Raw genomic sequence first — 17,321 nt, forward strand, 5'->3', positions numbered from 1 at the left:
CCCCCGAGATGATCCTAAAGAACGACCAAGTTTACAAACCAGTGGCATAGACGGCACTTCTCAGACTTTCCTGCGCATTCACATCCCTTGGAGATCATGTTTAAAGTGCAGGTTCTGTTTCAGCAGGTCTGAGGTGCAGCCTGAGATTCTGCATTTCTAAAAAGCTCCCAAATGAGGCCTGGGACCACAATTAAAAAACAAGGCTTGAGACATGCAAAAGAAATGAGTCATCTCAGCGACAGAATATGCATCAGGCTGTTGTAATATGCATCAGGCTGTTGCAAGCAGGCTGCTGTTTGCCTGCTTGCAAAACAACTCAGAGACCTGGAAAACTCCCCCTGGTGGCTCTGGGGGTGATTGAACGGCAATGAAGGAGTAAGCAGGTGATGAACAGCTGCAGTGGGGATGGCAGGCAAGCACAGCTGAGGAGGTATTTAGCCCAGGTTGACTTGAAGGTGCTCACAGATCACCTGGGGATCTTGTTCAAATGCAGATTCTGATTCAGGGCTGGGGTGGAGCCTGAGACTCTGCATCTCTGATGAGCTCCCTGGTGATCCTGTGGCTGCTGGCCTGGGCACCCGGCTTGGGAGAGCAAAACTGTAAGGCCCAAAGCAAAGATGTTTCACTGAAAAGTATAAGGTTTGCTACAAATAATTTTGCACAAGTAGAAACAACAAAGAAAAAGAAAACAGAGTGTTCATTGTAAAAGGAAAAAAAGAGGTCCTGATTCCCACATCCCTATCAGATCAGGGAGAATAGTGGCTGGGCCGTGGAGATTTAATCCGATGGGAAATGAACAGGGTCTGAGGCTGCCCCTGCGATGTCCTGGGGCCTTGGTGGCCAGGGCCTGGTACTAGCTGCCCCGGCATCAGTGTTGGCCCCAAACCCTCTCCAAGGATGCCTGGGTGGAAATAAGGGCTGCAGGGAAGAAGGCTCACCCAAGTTTTCTTGGGTCTGCAAGCACAACAGAAGAGAAGATGGTGAATGATGCCAGGTCAATACCCCTGGAGGGGAACAAGGGAGCTATTCTACACCCAATGTGGAACGTGGGAGTTTGAACTGCCAAAGCTACACCGACTTATACTCCATGGCCCATCAGTTCCTCTCCTAGGTATACACCCAAAAGAAATGCACGTTCACCAGGAGACATACACTAGAATGCCCATAGCAGCACTGTTTTTAATAGCTAAAAACTTAAAACAAATCCAATGTCCATCTTTAGGAGAATGGAAACATACATTGTGGCATATCACCCAATGGACAACCATTCAGCAGTGAGAATGAACACGACTGCTATACAAAATGATAAAGATGAATCCCACAGACATGATTATGAGCCAAAGAAACCACGTATAACAGGCTATATTTAAATAAGGCACAAAAACGGACACAAACTAAACGAAGGCATTAGAATTCCAGACAGTGGTGCCACTTGAAGAAGGTAATGTCTGGAAGGGGCACAGGAAGGCTGGGTTTCCTGATCTGGGTGCTAGTGACATGGTGTTCCAGTTTGCTAATGCTGCCGGAATGCAAAACACCAAAAAATGGATCGGCTTTTATAAAGGGGGTTATTTGGTTACAAAGCTACAGTCTTAAGGCCATAAAGTATCCAAGGTAAGTCATCAACAATTGGATACCTTCACTGAAGGATGGCCAATGGCGTCCGGAAAACCTCTGTTAGCTGGGAAGGCACATGGCTAGCGACTGCTCCAGAGTTCTAGTTTCAAAATGGCTTTCTCCCAGGATGCCACTTAGCTTCTGCTTTCAAAGGCCATCTCCAAAATGTTGCTCTGTAAGCTGCAGCTCCTCTCTCAGCTCCTGTGTGTTCTTCAAAGTGTCCCTCTTGGCTGTAGCTAGCTTGCTCCTTCTGTCTGAGCTTATATAGTGCTCCAGTAATTTAATTCAGACCTACCCTGAATGGGTGGGGCAACATCTCCATGGAAATTATCCAATCAGAGTTATCACCTACAGTTGGGCTGTAACACTCAAAGAATTACAATCTAATCAACACTAATATGTCTGCCTACACAGGACTGCATCAAAGATAATGGCATTTGGGGGGACATAATACATTCAAACTGGCACACATGGGTATGTTCAAAATTCATAAAGCTGGACACTCTTGATGTGTCTTTGTATGCAACTATACTTCCAATAAATAAGCTTATTAAATTTTAAATAAATGTGACCTTATTTTGCCCCATGAAGAAGCTGGATTTAATGGGACACGGTAGATATATTCACACCTAATATTTATCCCTAGAATCCACATTACTTATGTTCATTTTTATGAGCATTGGATATACAGTCCAAAAATCCAGTTTCATTTAGGGAACAAAATTAGGTCTCTTTTCTTTTTCCTTTTTTTTTTTTTGTAAATTTATGTGCTGAAGTAGTTAAACTTTATTAGCACAGAGCCTGGCACACAAAAGGAAATCAGTAAAAGCCTGATGGATGAACAAATGAACTAATGAACAAAAGAAAATATCTGATCTGGGGGACAGGGCCTCTTTTTAGTGTTAAGAATAAAAAGTCAATGATACAGTAGAATAATTTGCAATATTGTTTTATTCACTTATTCACCTTTTTTTTTTTTTAAGGATTTTTATCAGTTTACTTTTATTTTTAAAAAGAATCCAGTTAAAAAGTACAAAAAATGACAAGCTGGTCAGAAGGGTATAGGAACAGTGTATATATATTCTATTGTGGCAAATTTAGTACCCAATCAAATATGATTGTTATAAATTAGGGTGTTAAATTTTTTTTTAATCTTCATTTTATTGAGATATATTCAGATACCACTCAGTCATACAAAACAAATCGTACATTCGATTGTTCACAGTACCATTACATAGTTGTACATTCATCACCTAAATCAATCCCTGACACCTTCATTAGCACACACACAAAAATAATAAGAATAATAATTAAAGTGAAAAAGAGCACTTGAAGTAAAAAAGAACACTGGGTACCTTTGTCTGTTTGTTTCGTTCCCCTATTTTTCTACTCATCCATCCATAAACTAGACAAAGTGGAGTGTGGTCCTTATGGCTTTCCCAATCCCATTGTCACCCCTCATAAGCTACATTTTTATACAATTGTCTTCGAGATTCATGGGTTCTGGGTTGTAGTTTGATAGTTTCAGGTATCCACCGCCAGCTACCCCAATTCTTTAGAACCTAAAAAGGGTTGTCTAAAGTGTGCGTAAGAGTGCCCACCAGAGTGACCTCTCAGCTCCTTTTGGAATCTCTCTGCCACTGAAGCTTATTTCATTTCCTTTCACATCCCCCTTTTGGTCAAGAAGATGTTCTCCATCCCACGATGCCAGGTCTACATTCCTCCCCGGGAGTCATATTCCACGTTGCCAGGGAGATTCACTCCCCTGGGTGTCTGATCCCACGTAGCGGGGAGGGCAGTGATTTCACCTTTCAAGTTGGCTTAGCTAGAGAGAGAGGGCCACATCTGAGCAACAAAGAGGCATTTGGGAGAAGGCTCTTAGGCACAATTATAGGGAGGCCTAGCCTCTGCTTTGCAGCAACCGTCTTCCCAAGGGTAAAACCTGTGGTAGAGGGCTCAGCCCATCAAACCACCAGTCCCCTATGTCTGTGGTCATGTTAGCAACCATCGAGGTGGGGTAGGCCAATACCCCTGCATTCTCCACAGGCTCCTCAAAGGGGCACTACATATTTTTTTCCTTGTTTTTCTTTTTTTTTTTTTTTAACTTTCCTTTCTTTTTTAAATCAACTGTATGAAAAAAAATTTAAAAAAAAAAAAACATACAATAAAAGAACAGTTCAAAGAGACCATAACAAGGGAGTAAGAAAAAGACAACTAACCTAAGATAACTGCTTTACTTCCAACCTGTTCCTACTTTACCCCAAGAAAGTTACCTAATATAGCAACATTTCTGTGAACTTGTTCCTATTATATCCATCAGAAATTAACAGACCATAGTCATTCCTGGGCATCCCCAGAACGTTAAATAGCTTATCTGTTCTTCTTGGATTATTGTTCCCCCTTCTTTAATTGCTCTCTATTGCTAGTTCCCCTACATTCTACATTATAAACCATTTGTTTTACATTTTTCAAAGTTCACATTAATGGTAGCATATAATATTTCTCTTTTTGTGCCTGGCTTATTTCGCTCAGCATTATGTCTTCAAGGTTCATCCATGTTGTCATATGTTTCACGAGATCGTTCCTTCTTACTGCCGCGTAGTATTCCATCGTGTGTATATACCACATTTTATTTATCCACTCATCTGTTGAAGGACATTTGGGTTGTTTCCATCTCTTGGCAATTGTGAATAATGTTGCTATGAACATTGGCGTACAGATATCTGTTTGTGTCACTGCTTTCCGATCTTCCAGGTATATACTGAGAAGTGCAATCGCTGGATCGAACGGTAACTCTATATGTAGTTTTCTAAGGAACTCCCAGACTGACTTCCAGAGTGGCTGAACCATTATACAGTCCCACCAACAATGAATAAGAGTTCCAATTTCTCCACATCCCCTCCAGCATTTGTAGTTTCCTGTTTGTTTAATGGCAGCCATTCTAATCGGTGTTAGATGGTATCTCATTGTGGTCTTATTCACCTTTAAAGACATTTCCTGTGATTCACTGTTTTTTGTTTTTTTGTTGTTGTTTGTTTGTTTGTTTGTTTTTAAGGAAAATTGAGAAAGGCTCACAAAACTTAACCAGGACATAGATATTCTCAGTGCAGCAAAGATGCTGTGTTCTCATGTGGCCAGCAGATGGCGACAGAGGACGTGGTTCAGTCATGCATGAGGTTGTCCCAGCATCCAGGAGAGGTCTAAAGGGATGGGGATGAAGGCTGGCGAGATTGCAGATTTGTCGAGGATCTGCCACTAGGTGGCTTCTATTTTCTCTATGAAGCAGACCATGTTGCCTCTCCACAGAGAAGAGGCAGAGTCAGAGGTTTAAGGGGGAGTGGGGGAGGGGGAGAGCTGACCAGGAAAACCAAGGAGTGCCAGGCAGCTGAGGGTGGGTCTTGGGGGTTGACAGCATTGAGCCCGGCTTCATCATTCACCTGTTCATTCATTCTGCAAATACTTAATGATAACCTTCTGTTCTGGGCACTGAACATGCAATAGTAAACATGGAGCTTACAATCTAGTGTGTGGGAGGGGATAGAGAGTCAATAAACACACAAAATAACATCAGGGTAATGGATGTCAGAAGTGACATCCGAGTAGAGATCTACAAACGGGGAGGGAAGGAGCTTTGCAAGTATCTGGGGGAAAGCATTGCTGACAAAGGAGGCAGCCAGGGCCAAGAGAGCGGCAGGCAGTGGGGGCGGGGCAGATCACCTGTTATCCCTAGCATCATGGGAGGCAATGGAAACCAGGGGAGTGGCAAGACTGGATTCATATTTAGAAAGGATCACACTGGCTCCTGTGGGGAAAAGAGGCTAAAAGAGGTAAAGCATGAAGGAACACACTTAGATTATTCCAGCCATCTAGAGCAGTGGAGGAGGTAAGAAGCAGTCAGATTCGGGATGTATTTTGTAGACAGAACCAACAAGATTCACTGGTGGCAAATATGATGATCAGACGTGAAGGGTGAAAGAAAGGGGTCAGTGGTGTTTTACCCTGAGCCAACTGGTGTACCACTTCCTCAAATGGAGGAATGCCAGGGATGGATTAGATTTGTAAGGGCTGGTTCAAGTCACTCTGAACATGTTAAGTCTATGGAAAAATCCTTTAGGTAGTGTTGTGTTGTTTTATTTTGTTTCGTTTTCCTTTGTATTGGCCGGCAGGGTATGGAGTTTCTCTCCAGCAGTACTTGTCTGTGGCCCAGACATAGCTGTGGATTGATCCATGACTGGGATTATGTTGATTGGCTTTAACAGAACAGGAGGCAAGAGATTTGAGGTTATTGGAAAGACGCTCAGTGAAATGACAGACCAATTGTAAAAACCCATTCCTAGAACCAATTTTATTTAATCAGGCCTGACTGCAAGTGACAGAAACCAAACACAAACTAATTTAAACAAAAGAAAGGTAACTGTTGGCTCCTGTAGCTGGAAAGGGCACTGAAGCAGCTCACAAATGAGAAGGAAGAACTGTAAGACTTTCAGTGCTCTGTGGACTTGTTTGGGGATGGGCAGAGATGACTCTGTGACCCCCTGTACCCCTCATATGGGAGGTTCAGAGGTGGCAGATCTAAAGTAAAAAGAAGCAATGAATTGGAGAGGGAATACCCAATCAACAAATCAAAATTGCTCAAAAGTGATTTCACTGAAATAAAATACACCTGACACTTTGCAGCCACTAATAGATTCAGGTTTTGAACACCCCTGCAAAATCAATACTTAACAACCACTGGTAGACTGGTGGGAACTGAGGATGGCTTTTGTATCTATCAATCTCCATCTAAAATAGTATGAAACAGCTGTAGCCAACCCGTTCCTTTCTTATATAAAACACATAACATGAGGTTGGATGTTCCGGAGCCCACCTTAGTAAGACAACAACTCTTCCTGTTTGTTCATGATTTGACTGCCCTACACAAATCAGGAATGGCCTCAAAAAACAGCCTAGCCCAGGCACTATAGGAAAAAAAACAGCCTCACATAGCTCAGCCATTAAGTTTGGCAGACCGTCAACTAGACAGGAAGCACTCAAGAACTGGAGCAGTAGCGACTCACTCTGCACCTGAACTCATCCCAACAGGACCAAGTAAATGTAGGTGACTCGAACCACAGGCACCCTGGATCGTGGGAGGGTCAGACATCTGGGCAGCTCCCGCGAAGGGGGAGGTAACATAATGCTCACCTGTCACACAAGCAGCACAGGGCAAAAGCGACAGTGTCTGCCAAGTACCCGAGGCCCCTTGAGGGAATATTTTTGAAGTTTCCACAAAGTCATAACTGGACACGGTGACCATGCTTGACCAATGCCCACAGCACCAGAAACCATGCAACCCATTCCACATAGAACGCAGTGCCAGGGCAGAGCTGTCCTCTCCAGGTGGGCTTCTCCCAGGCCATGGGAATGGACAGCGGCACTGGCAGGGTGTCGGCCCAAGCCTGCCACATCTGCCATCCCGACTGCGCCCTCTGGATTTCAGTCACTGCCGAGGCTGCAAGGAACTCAACCTGTGTTCCTGGCTGGCACATCTAGTCTCTTCCCACTTCTGAGTGGCTCTTTCTTTTCCTTGTTATCTGCCTTGAACTTTCTGGAGCTGTAAAACACATGTGCTATGCTCACTACCCAATCATTGGGTATCCTATGTGGGGGTAGGGGATCGGAGGGCTCACTCCCTGGGCAAACCCTCCTGCACCTGTCCACCCCTGTGTGGGTCCTGGCAGCTCCCCTTGGCCTCCCCCCGGGACTACTCCCTTCCCCATGAGACTGCATCCTCTCTGAGCTGCATGGCCTTGCACGGCCCCACACAAATCCTCCTGGGCACCTCAATTCCCTCTGCAACAGAACAATCCCTGCCTCCCTCACGTGGTCATATATACAGAGAGGATAAGGGACACAGGCAGCTTATGTGTGAAGTCTAAGTTTACGTGTGAGCCTGGCTAGGCCAGAGTGCCCCCATTGTTCAACCAAACACTAATCTGCTAATCTAGGTGTTCTGTAGATACGTGAAGGTATCTTGTAGATATATTTAACATCTACAATCAGTTGACTTTAAGTAAGGGAGATTACCCTCGATCTGTGAGTGGGCCTCATCCAATCAGTCCAAGACCTTAAGAACAAAAACTGAGGTTTCCCAGAAAAGAAATTCTGCCTCAAGCCTGTACATCAGTTCTTGCCTGGGTTTCTAGCCTGTTGACCTGCTCTCCAGGTTTCACGCTGGCCAGCCCCCACCATCCCATGGGCCAACTCCTTAAACTAAGGATATTTATATTATGTATGTAATGTATGTGTACATATGCATATATTCACATGTATATACTTAAACATATATTTTTAAAAACATGTATACACACACACACGTACATATATCCTATTGGCTTTGCAAACATGTATCCTATTGGTTCTGTTTCTCTGGAGAACCTGACTGATAGATACACTATGTAAACACGACGCCAGGCCTGATCCCCCACAGTCAGGGCTTAAGTAGCTCCTTCCCTTATCTGCCCTCAGGAAGGCGTCATCTCTGCAGCAAAGGGGCACTTCGCCGGGCAAACAGCCAGATTCACGCTGTGTCTTGGGTTGGGAGGGTTGTGGGGGGGAGGTCCTCAGACGCTTTTTAAAACTTTGACTGATGTCATAGAGACACAAAAGTGCTCAAATGTTCAGTGGAGAACTCAGTGTGATTTCCTCAGTAAATACACCCATGCAACCACCATCCAGATCAAGACAGGAAATATTTCCATTACGGCCCCTCCCACTCCCCACCTCCACCCACCCCCCTTTTTTTAAGGCAGAAAGAGAGTTAATATGAGGAAGCAGATGTGGTTTTGGAAGGGACTGGCAGTGTGGAGGGCAGGGTTCTGCCACCAGCTATTGAATAAATGGACACACCCCTGCAGCTGCCAACTACCTGCTGCTGCTTCCACCTCTAAAGCCACCACAACTGACCCTCATCCCACAAAGCTGGACACTGGACACAGAGTCAGCTGCGGCCACAGCCTCCCAACACGCTCAACCTGGCTTACCAGCAGCAGCGCAGCAGCGAGAAGGTCTCTACTGCACTTCTATGCATGTGTGGTAAAATATACATAACATAAAAATCATTTTAACCACTTCTTAGTATACAGTTCAGTCACATTAAGAACACTGACAATGTTGTGTAACATTCACCACTATTTCCAGAACAGTTTCATCTTCCCAAACAAAAACACACACCCATCAAGCATTAACTCCCCATTCCCCCTCTTCCACTTCCAGTAACCACTATTCTGCTTTCTGTCTCTAAGAATTTGCTTATTCTAAGTATTTATATGAGAGAAATCATACCATCTCTGTCCTTTGTGTTTCGCTTATTTGATGTCTTCAAGGTTCTTCCATTTTGCTGCATGTGGCAGAACTCCATTCCCTGTTATAGCAGAATAGTATTCCATTGTGTGTATAAAACACATTTTGTTTATCCATTCTTAAGTTGATGGACACTTGGGTTGCTTCCACCCTTTGGCTATTGTGAATAATGCTGCGATGAACATTGGTGTACAAATACCTGAGTCCCTGCTTTCAATTATTTTGGGTATAGGCATAGAAGTGAGATTGGCAGTTCATACAGTAACTCTGCTTAACTTTTTGAAGAACTGTCAAACTATTTTCCACAGCGACTGCACTGTCTTACATTCATTCCCACCAACAATGCAGGAAGGTTTCTATTTCTCCACATCCTCGCCAACACTTGTTATTTTCAGCAGCCATCCCACTGGATGTGAGGTGATATGCCATTGTAGTTTTAATGTGCATTTCTTTAATGGCTAATGATGTTAAGCCTCTTTTCATATACTTATTGGCCACCTGAATATCTTCTTTGGAAAAACATCTATTCAAATCCTTAGCAGATTTTTAAATTGGGTTGTTAACGTTTTGTTGTTGAGTTGTAACAGTTCTTTACATATTCTGGATATTAAACCCTTAGAGATATATGGCTTCCAAATATTTTCTCCCATTCTGTAGGTTGTCTTTTTGCTTTCTTGATAATATCCTTTGATGCTTTCAATTTTGATGAAGTCCAATTTGTACATTTTTTTTCTTTAGTTGCTCATGCTTTTGGTGCAAAGTCTAAGAACCCAGTGCTTAATACAAGGTCTTGGAAGATATTTCCCTATATTTTCTTCCACCAGTTTTATAGTTTTAGCTCTTATATTTAGATCATTGATCTATTTTTAAATTTTTTTATAGTGTGAGGTAGGGATCAACCTTCATTCTTTTGCACATAGATACCCAGTTTTCCCAGCACCATTTGTTGAAGATACTGTTTTTTCTCTAGTGAATGGACTTGTCAAAAATCAATCAGCAATAGATGTGTGGGTTTACGAACTGTCAATTCTATTCCATTGGTCTATCTGTCTACCCTTATGCCAGTACCACACTGTTTTAATTACTATAGCTTTGTGGTTAAGTTTTAAAATCAGGGCATGTGTACCTAACTGTGGGGGGATAAGTATATGTAGATGTGTGTATCTCTGTATGGCAGTGAGTGTGTACAGGTGTGTGTGTCCACTCAGCAAAAAGAAAAAAAGAGAAGACTACCCCCCAGTACATGCAGGCCCTTGGAACACAGACAGTGGACGACAACTGGAGACAGCTCCCTGGTGGGTGACAGCTGGGGACAGCTCCCTGACAAAACCTAGACCATCTACCCCTATAGGCCAGACCCAGGGCCCTGTGGCCAGGTGACACTGATTAATAATGAACACACTGGAGGTTAGCATGGGGCCACAACTGGTGTCCCCTCCCACAAACTTACCTTTATTCCATGCAGGCTTACCATCCAGGCAGGCTCTGAGAAGTCAGGCCAAGGGCCGCCAGGTGGGCCCAGGTCCATCCTGAAGGAGCCGGGGTGGGGCAAGGAGAGGCTCTTATTCCTGGGGGGCCACACCAGCAGGAAGGCAGACCACCACAGACTGGAGTGAGGGGACACCCCTTCTAGTAATTGCAGCACCTTCCCTTCTGGGGGCACAGCCAGGCCATGGCTCCCCCACCATCCCCTCACTCAAAGGGGGTATGATTTACACACACACACACATGCGCGCACACACAGGGCCTGAGGACAACCAAAGAGAGAAGCTGAGGAGCACGGGAAGGGCAAGCCTCTTTTTATTATCCCAAAATGCAAAGTATTGAAGGCACTTACACTGACAAGGTGGGAGGGGGTGGGGAGGTTTGGGGAGGTCAAGGGTCAAAGCACAGAGGTCAATCAGCAGGCCCCATCCTGGTTACGACCCGGCACGGAGAGAAGGAAAAGCTACAGGGCCAGGTCTGAAGCCAGTCAGGGAGTCTATCGCTACAAAAGATTAAAATCCATTTTACAGAAGGTTAGGAAATCAGGAGTACACAGCAGCATGGGGCAAGGGCGGGCCATCACAAGTTAGTGGTTCTTGAAGGCAGCCCTCAGGTCCCCTGCTGGAAGAGGTCTTGGTACATCTCAATGAGGCGGGCCGCCTCCCGCTGGCCGGACAGCAGAGCACCGTGGGTGGTGGAGTAGTATTTACGGTGGGTGGCCTCACCTGAGAACAGCACCTGCATAGGCTGGGCGGGGGGCGGGAAGGGGAGTGAGGGTGGAGCAGCAGCAGCAGCTGAGAGGCTCCCCATATGCCCCAGAGCACCCCATCCACACTACAGGTCGGAAAGGACAGAGCAGCCACCTGCGATGCAGGTATTGCTGCTTACACAGGCTGAGGCGATGCCCATCCCACCTGGCCATCTTTCCCTGCAACATCCCCGACCATCCAGGCTTCAGTTCTCTCTGCCCCAAGGCTGCAGGGCATGCCAGCTATGCCATCTAAAGGCTCATGATGCCTCTTACTAGTGAACTCTGGGCATGTGGTTTAACCTCCCTACACTTTGATTTTTCCTCATCTACAACTGGTTTATATCACCTACCTCTGAGGGCAGTTGTAAAGATTAAATGAAATAATGCATCTAGAGCACTTAGAACCAGGAACAGGGTAAGCATTCGATAAAGTTAGGTGGTAATTTAACAAACCTTTACGGAGCCCCTATTAGGTTCCAGGGACTGTTCTGGGCACTTGGAAGGTAAAAGGTGACCGCGCTGCTGCTTTGAGGAGCTTCCTTGCTGGTGGGGAAGCCAGACACGAAACCCAATTACTAAACAGTGTCACACGTGCTTCGATGGGTATTTGGGCGAGGGGCTGAGAGCCCAGAAAAAAGGCTAGGTAACTGTCAGGGGGATCAAGCCAAGCTTCCCAGAGAACAGGGCATTGGAACTGGTTCTCAGAAGATGCTGGGTGAATCTTCAGGCAAAGGACATTCAGGCAGAAGGAGAAGTGGGGGCAAAAATGTACCAATGCAGGCCTTTGTTTGGATACAGCCAGGGTTCAACCTTGAGGAAACAAGCTGTCCAGCTGGGCTTAGGGTAAAGTAAAAGTTCCTGTATTCCAAGTGTGGGGTTTGACTTTATCCCAGTGTACCTCAAACTGAATATGGAAAGTCATCACCTAGGAATCCAGATAAAATGCAGTTTTAATACATTGGGTCTGGGGTAGAGCCTGAGATTCTGCATTTCTAACAAGCTCGCAGATGATGGGGGTACTGCTGGACCACCAACCACCCACCTTGAGTAGCAAGGCTTTATCCCACAAAGAAGGAACCACAGAGATTTTTAAACTGAACAGGGGGTGGATACCATGGCAGAGTACAAGCTGCCTACTCCAACATCCATCCATCCTCCTCTTTCTCCTCAGTAATAAAGCCCTGATTTGTAACTGGGTTCATTACCATCCAGAATAAAAATGACACATCCCAGCCTCTCCAGCAGCTGGGTCACGTGATATGGCATGGTCATGTGACCATGTTCTGGCCAGTGAGCTGTATGTGCACCTGTGGTTTAAAGGCACCTGACTCAGCTCCTGGGGTTCCCTCCCCTGTTTTGCCCATCCGTCTCTCTGCCTCTGTCCAGCCTAAAATGTGGATGCAATGGCTGGAGCCTCAGCAGCCATCCTGGACCACAAAGTGACCTTGAAGATAGGAGCCATGTGCTCATGATGCTGGGTCCTGATGCTGACCCTCAGATTTCCTTCTGTGTGAGAGAAAGTAAACTTCATCTTGTGTAAACCATGGTTATTTTTGTTCTCTTTTCTTTTTTTGTTAGATGCACTAAACCTGACTGATACAGGTGACAAGATCAGGTTTGTTTTTTGAGGAGGTAACTGTGCAGCAGTGAGGACCCTTTCTAGGTTCCTCTTTCTCTTTTAACACTGACCCTTTCTTTCTCCCCCTGAGCACCCAGCCAGGACTAGCACAACACATTGTGGATTTCCTGAAATCTTCACCAATTACACCAAATAATTGTTTTAAATATAATTTTGCTGGGGTTTTAAAATGTATTATATGTATATCTGTGTATGCTTGTTGGGAGAAACTCAAAATCCACTTTATGGGGACAATATGTATATATGATTATTTCTCCTAGATTTATTTTTCTCTCAGAGTATACAGTTTATACAATTTGGGAGGTCAGCATTCTCAATTCTATTTTCTAAAACATATTTGGAAACTTAATTCCATGGAACCAGGGTCATCCAACAAGAACTTTCCACGATGAAGGAAATGCCCTACACGAACATAGTCTTAGAACTTGAATGTGGCTAATGCATCCAAGGAAGTAAAATTTTAATTTAATAATTGAAATTTTAATAAATTTAAACATGGCTAATGGCTACCGTATTGGATAGAGCAGCACTGGATGGCTCAGTTTTCATAACATCAGGAAAAAGTTTAAAGTCTCAATTTGATTCCATTTTTTCTTCCAGAGGTCAGAGCACATTTTCTTCTTGTTCTCTTGTTTCCTTTGGGAGCTGCTCCATCCTGCCTCACCTCACCACCCTTTACACACTCCCCTCCTCACCCTGCACCAAGCACGCATCCCAGATGCCACACGCCCACCCCAACATAGTCTTTCTCACCCTGCGCACACCGCACATCCCAAGTGCACACACTCACCGCCATCTTGGAGCTCTCTGTGTACGGCAGGGGCTTGGCCAGCTTCTCCACATCTGCCCCACTCGAACCCACCTGCGTGTATGAATAGGAGCCTCGGAAGTGGGGGTTGCTGCCCCAGGCCGAGCGCAAGATTCGCCGAGGTTTTGGAATGTTGGGGTTCCCTGTTGGGGGGTCAGAAGAGCCATGGGGAAGAAGGATGAGAGACAGCTTTTGCCACCCCCACAGAGCTCCAGGAGGGCCTGGCTGCTCTGGGTAAGCAGGGAGAATGGAGGAGGCTCAGAGAGGAAGGAGGAGGCTCAGGGAGGATGGAAGGCACATAGGGAAGATGGGGGACACGCAGGGAGGATGGAGGAGTCCCAGGGGGGATGGAGGACGCATAGGGAGGATGCAGGGTACGTAGGGAGGATGGGGGATGGGCAGGGAGGATGGAGGAGGCTCAGGGAGGATGGAGGAGGCTCAGGGAGGATGGAGGGCACATAGGGAGGATGGGGGATGTGCAGGGAGGATGGAGGAGTCTCAGGGGGGATGGAGGACGCGTAGGGAGGATGCAGAGTACGTAGGGATGATGGGGGATGGGCAGGGAGGATGGAGGAGGCTCAGGGAGGATAGGGGACCTCAGGGAGGATGGGGGAGGTGCTGGGAGGACGGAGGAGGCTTGGGGAGGACAGAGGATATGTGGGGAAGATAGAGGACATGCAGGGAGGCAGGGGCTGGAGCTGTGAACCCACTCAACGCCTCCTTCTGATCCCCAGCAAAGCACCCCATCTTTCTGAGCCTTAATTTTCTTGCCTTAAAAAAAAAAATCACAGATAATAATGTTTCCCCTTCTAACTTCAGGGGCTCCTGTGAGGCCCTTCGGGGATAGTGGATGAAAAATGTTCAACTGAAACGATTAGACAAACACAAATCCAACCCTTAGCAAGACAATTTGGGTAGGAAACAGGCCATTGGCATTGAGAGCTCAGTTTTTTTGCCATCAGCCCTTGGAAAGGGAAAATAAACCTAGTGCCTATGACTTTGAGTGCTCCCAGCCTCGAACAGAAGTCAGAGTCAATGGCCAAGGAGCCCGACGCTAAAACATGGCACCAGGGAAGGTAGTGCCATCTCAGCTTCATCATCTGGAGAGTGGGGAGACCCAGTGCACGGTTCAGGAAATTCTGCAGGGTCGAGCAGAGGATGGGAGATGAGAAAGAGGCCGGGTGGAAGCAGGAAGTAGGCTGTGTCGGCGTGGCACGCACCTGTGAACTGACGCAGCATCTCCGTGCAGACCTCAGACACTGTCTCCTCGTCACACCTCTCCATGACAAGGGCCTCCTCACCACAGATCCAGCCACACAGCATGTGGCCATAACGCTCGGGCGGGTAGAGGACATCGAACCCGCAGATCTTGCGGTACCAGAGCTCGGGCGGGTAGGTGAGGGTGCAGCTCTCCGCCTCGTCCTCCCACACAAACTGTAGGCTGTTGCACTCGGGGCCCCAGAAGGGCTCCTCGAATTCAAGAAAGATCTTGTCAGTGGTGCTGATGCCCAGGCGGTGGATGGCGGCCACCTTCTCGGCGGGCAGGCTCGGCCGGAAGAAGCTGGCGTACTGCCTCTTGAGCACGCCCAGCGACACCGTCACAATCACATGGTCCGCTGGGATCATCTCACAGTCCTCGCACTCCACCACCACCGGCCACTGCTCGTCCTCCTCCAGCCCGTCCTCCCGGGGCTCCTCTCCTCCCCAGCCGCCCTCCCCAGTGTCGTGATTGTGGTCACCCTTGCCCCGGGGCTCGATCTCAGGGCCCCGGGGGCGGCCCGAGGCCTGGTCCCAGTGAACACAACGGACAGGTTTCCCCAGCTGGATGACATGGGCAGGGATGGCCTCGGCCAGCAGCTCCACGACCCGCATGAAGCCCGAGGGGATGATGTGGTGGGCGCCGGGGATCTCGGTCCACTCCCCGAAAGCGCTCAGAGACACCTCATCCATGCTGTGCGAGCTACTCTCACAGCTCTCCACCTGTGGGAAGATCCAGAGAGAGGCCAGGTGAGCCCAGGTGGGCTGGGCAGGGGCAGGAGCAGCCCTCCTCGGACCCAGGCTCCCCCAGCTGAGTCTGCCTTGCTCTGGCACCAGGACTCAGCAGAGCTCCCAGACAGCAAAGATACCTTCAGGTACTGCTGGATCATGGCGAGCTTCAGGCGCTTGGTGGCCTCCAGGTCGTCGGGGTCACCCCTGATGCGGTTGCGCACCTCCTCCCGGGTGAACACCCCTACGCTGTTCTGACTCTCAGCGTCGACTGGTTTATCATGGCGGAAGAACTCCTGGGTCAAGTTATAGACCTGTGTAGTGTAACGGAAAACTCTGGCTGGCCTTTATCCTCAGTTCCTAGGGGTTTTCCATGACAGGAGTGTCTGGTTCTTTGGGGTGGGCCCGGGACCACACCTGACAGATCACAGGCTGACACGGACCCTGTGATTAGGGGGATGGGGCTCTGAGCCGCATCACATCAGCTCACCTCCCTGACCTCTGGGAGAACAGGGGCTGCAGACTGAGCCCAGCCCTAGGACACTGATTCTATCAATCATGCCTGCCTAACGAGACCCCTGAACTCGGAACACCCGAAGCCCCCTGCTGGGAGGGTGACGCGTTCCAACTCCACGTGGAGAGGACACGGAAGCTTGCATTTGAGACCCTCCCAGACCTCGCCCACTATGTCTCTCCTCTAGCTCCTTCTCAATGGTATCCTTTTACTATACTACAATCATAAGTATAGCGCTTTCAGTGAGTTTTGAGTCATTCTAGTGACTTATCACACCTGGGAGGATGGTGGGAACCCCAAATTTGTAGCCAGATGGTCAGAAGTGCAGGTGGCTTGAGCCCCTCCCACCCCCACCCCCACCTTGTGACTATGCCCCTAAATTGTGGCGTCTGGCCTAATGCTGGGTAGTCTGAGTCAGAATTGAATTGGATCGTGTTACTGCTCTATTTGCAGTTGCTATAAAGGCGTTTTGATAACCTACACAACCTGCCAGAGACCCCGGGAGACTGAAAACATACCTCCCCCGCCCTCATCCTGCCACCATCTGTGACCTGAGGGCCCCCACTCAAAAGCCCACCACCTCCCAGGTGCCCCCTGCTGTGCCAAAGCCCACTGCCTCTTTCCCTGCTCCCATGCTGGTTGCAGAGCACTGGCAAAGTTTCTAAGATGGCAAGCTGCCTGAAGGAGCCCTCCCCTTGCCTCTCCCACCACCCTCTCATACCCCATGGGCCTGTTGGGGAGCTGGGCTGGGCCCTGGAGGCTCTTTTGCAGGGCCCTTGTAGAACACAATGAAACATTTGGCGCCCGCCAGTCTGCGGGAAAGCAAGCTCCCCCTCACGGGCACTGCACAGCCGGGCATCCATCCCACCGGAGAACACGGGCCCGCACACATTTCCCTCTTCAAGAACCAAACCCACAAACCCTTCCCCTGCCAGTCCTGCCCATGCACGTCTGCTTTGCTGTCTCCCGGGAGGGCCGTCTGGGGCTGAGGCCAGACCTGTTTAGGGGAAGAGGGTGAGGAAGGGGCCCCGACATCTGATCTCCCAGGAGATGCTTCCCTGGCCCTGCTTGGATCCGTAGAAAGAGCCCCTTTCCGGTGGGCCTCAGAAGAATGTGAGGAGATGGCCACAGCAAGAGAGAACACAAAAGGGATGATATCAGGGAGGCCCCAGTGTGCCAA

General features: G+C 47.8%; 1 protein-coding gene across 8 annotated transcripts in view; it reads right to left on the minus strand.

Annotated features, from left to right (window-relative positions):
• Positions 1 to 10,729: 10,729 nt before the first annotated feature.
• SMOX (spermine oxidase) overlaps positions 10,730 to 17,321 on the minus strand; it is a 42,400-nt gene continuing 35,808 nt past the window's right edge. For 5 of the 8 annotated variants that reach the window (XM_037811800.1, XM_037811803.1, XM_037811801.1 and 2 more), the window contains 5 exons: positions 15,768 to 15,941; positions 14,862 to 15,621; positions 13,624 to 13,784; positions 11,648 to 11,737; positions 10,730 to 11,190 (listed from right to left, as the gene is read on the minus strand). In XM_037811800.1, the coding sequence (XP_037667728.1) occupies positions 11,053 to 11,190; positions 11,648 to 11,737; positions 13,624 to 13,784; positions 14,862 to 15,621; positions 15,768 to 15,941 (1,323 nt within the window). In that variant the 3' untranslated portion in view covers positions 10,730 to 11,052. The remainder of the gene's footprint in view (positions 11,191 to 11,647; positions 11,738 to 13,623; positions 13,785 to 14,861; positions 15,622 to 15,767; positions 15,942 to 17,321) is intronic. The other 3 variants (XM_037811805.1, XM_037811806.1, XM_037811804.1) reach the window with 3 other exon arrangements.

Source organism: Choloepus didactylus, chromosome 19 (genome assembly GCF_015220235.1).
Source record: "Choloepus didactylus isolate mChoDid1 chromosome 19, mChoDid1.pri, whole genome shotgun sequence".
Lineage (NCBI taxonomy): Eukaryota > Metazoa > Chordata > Mammalia > Pilosa > Megalonychidae > Choloepus > Choloepus didactylus.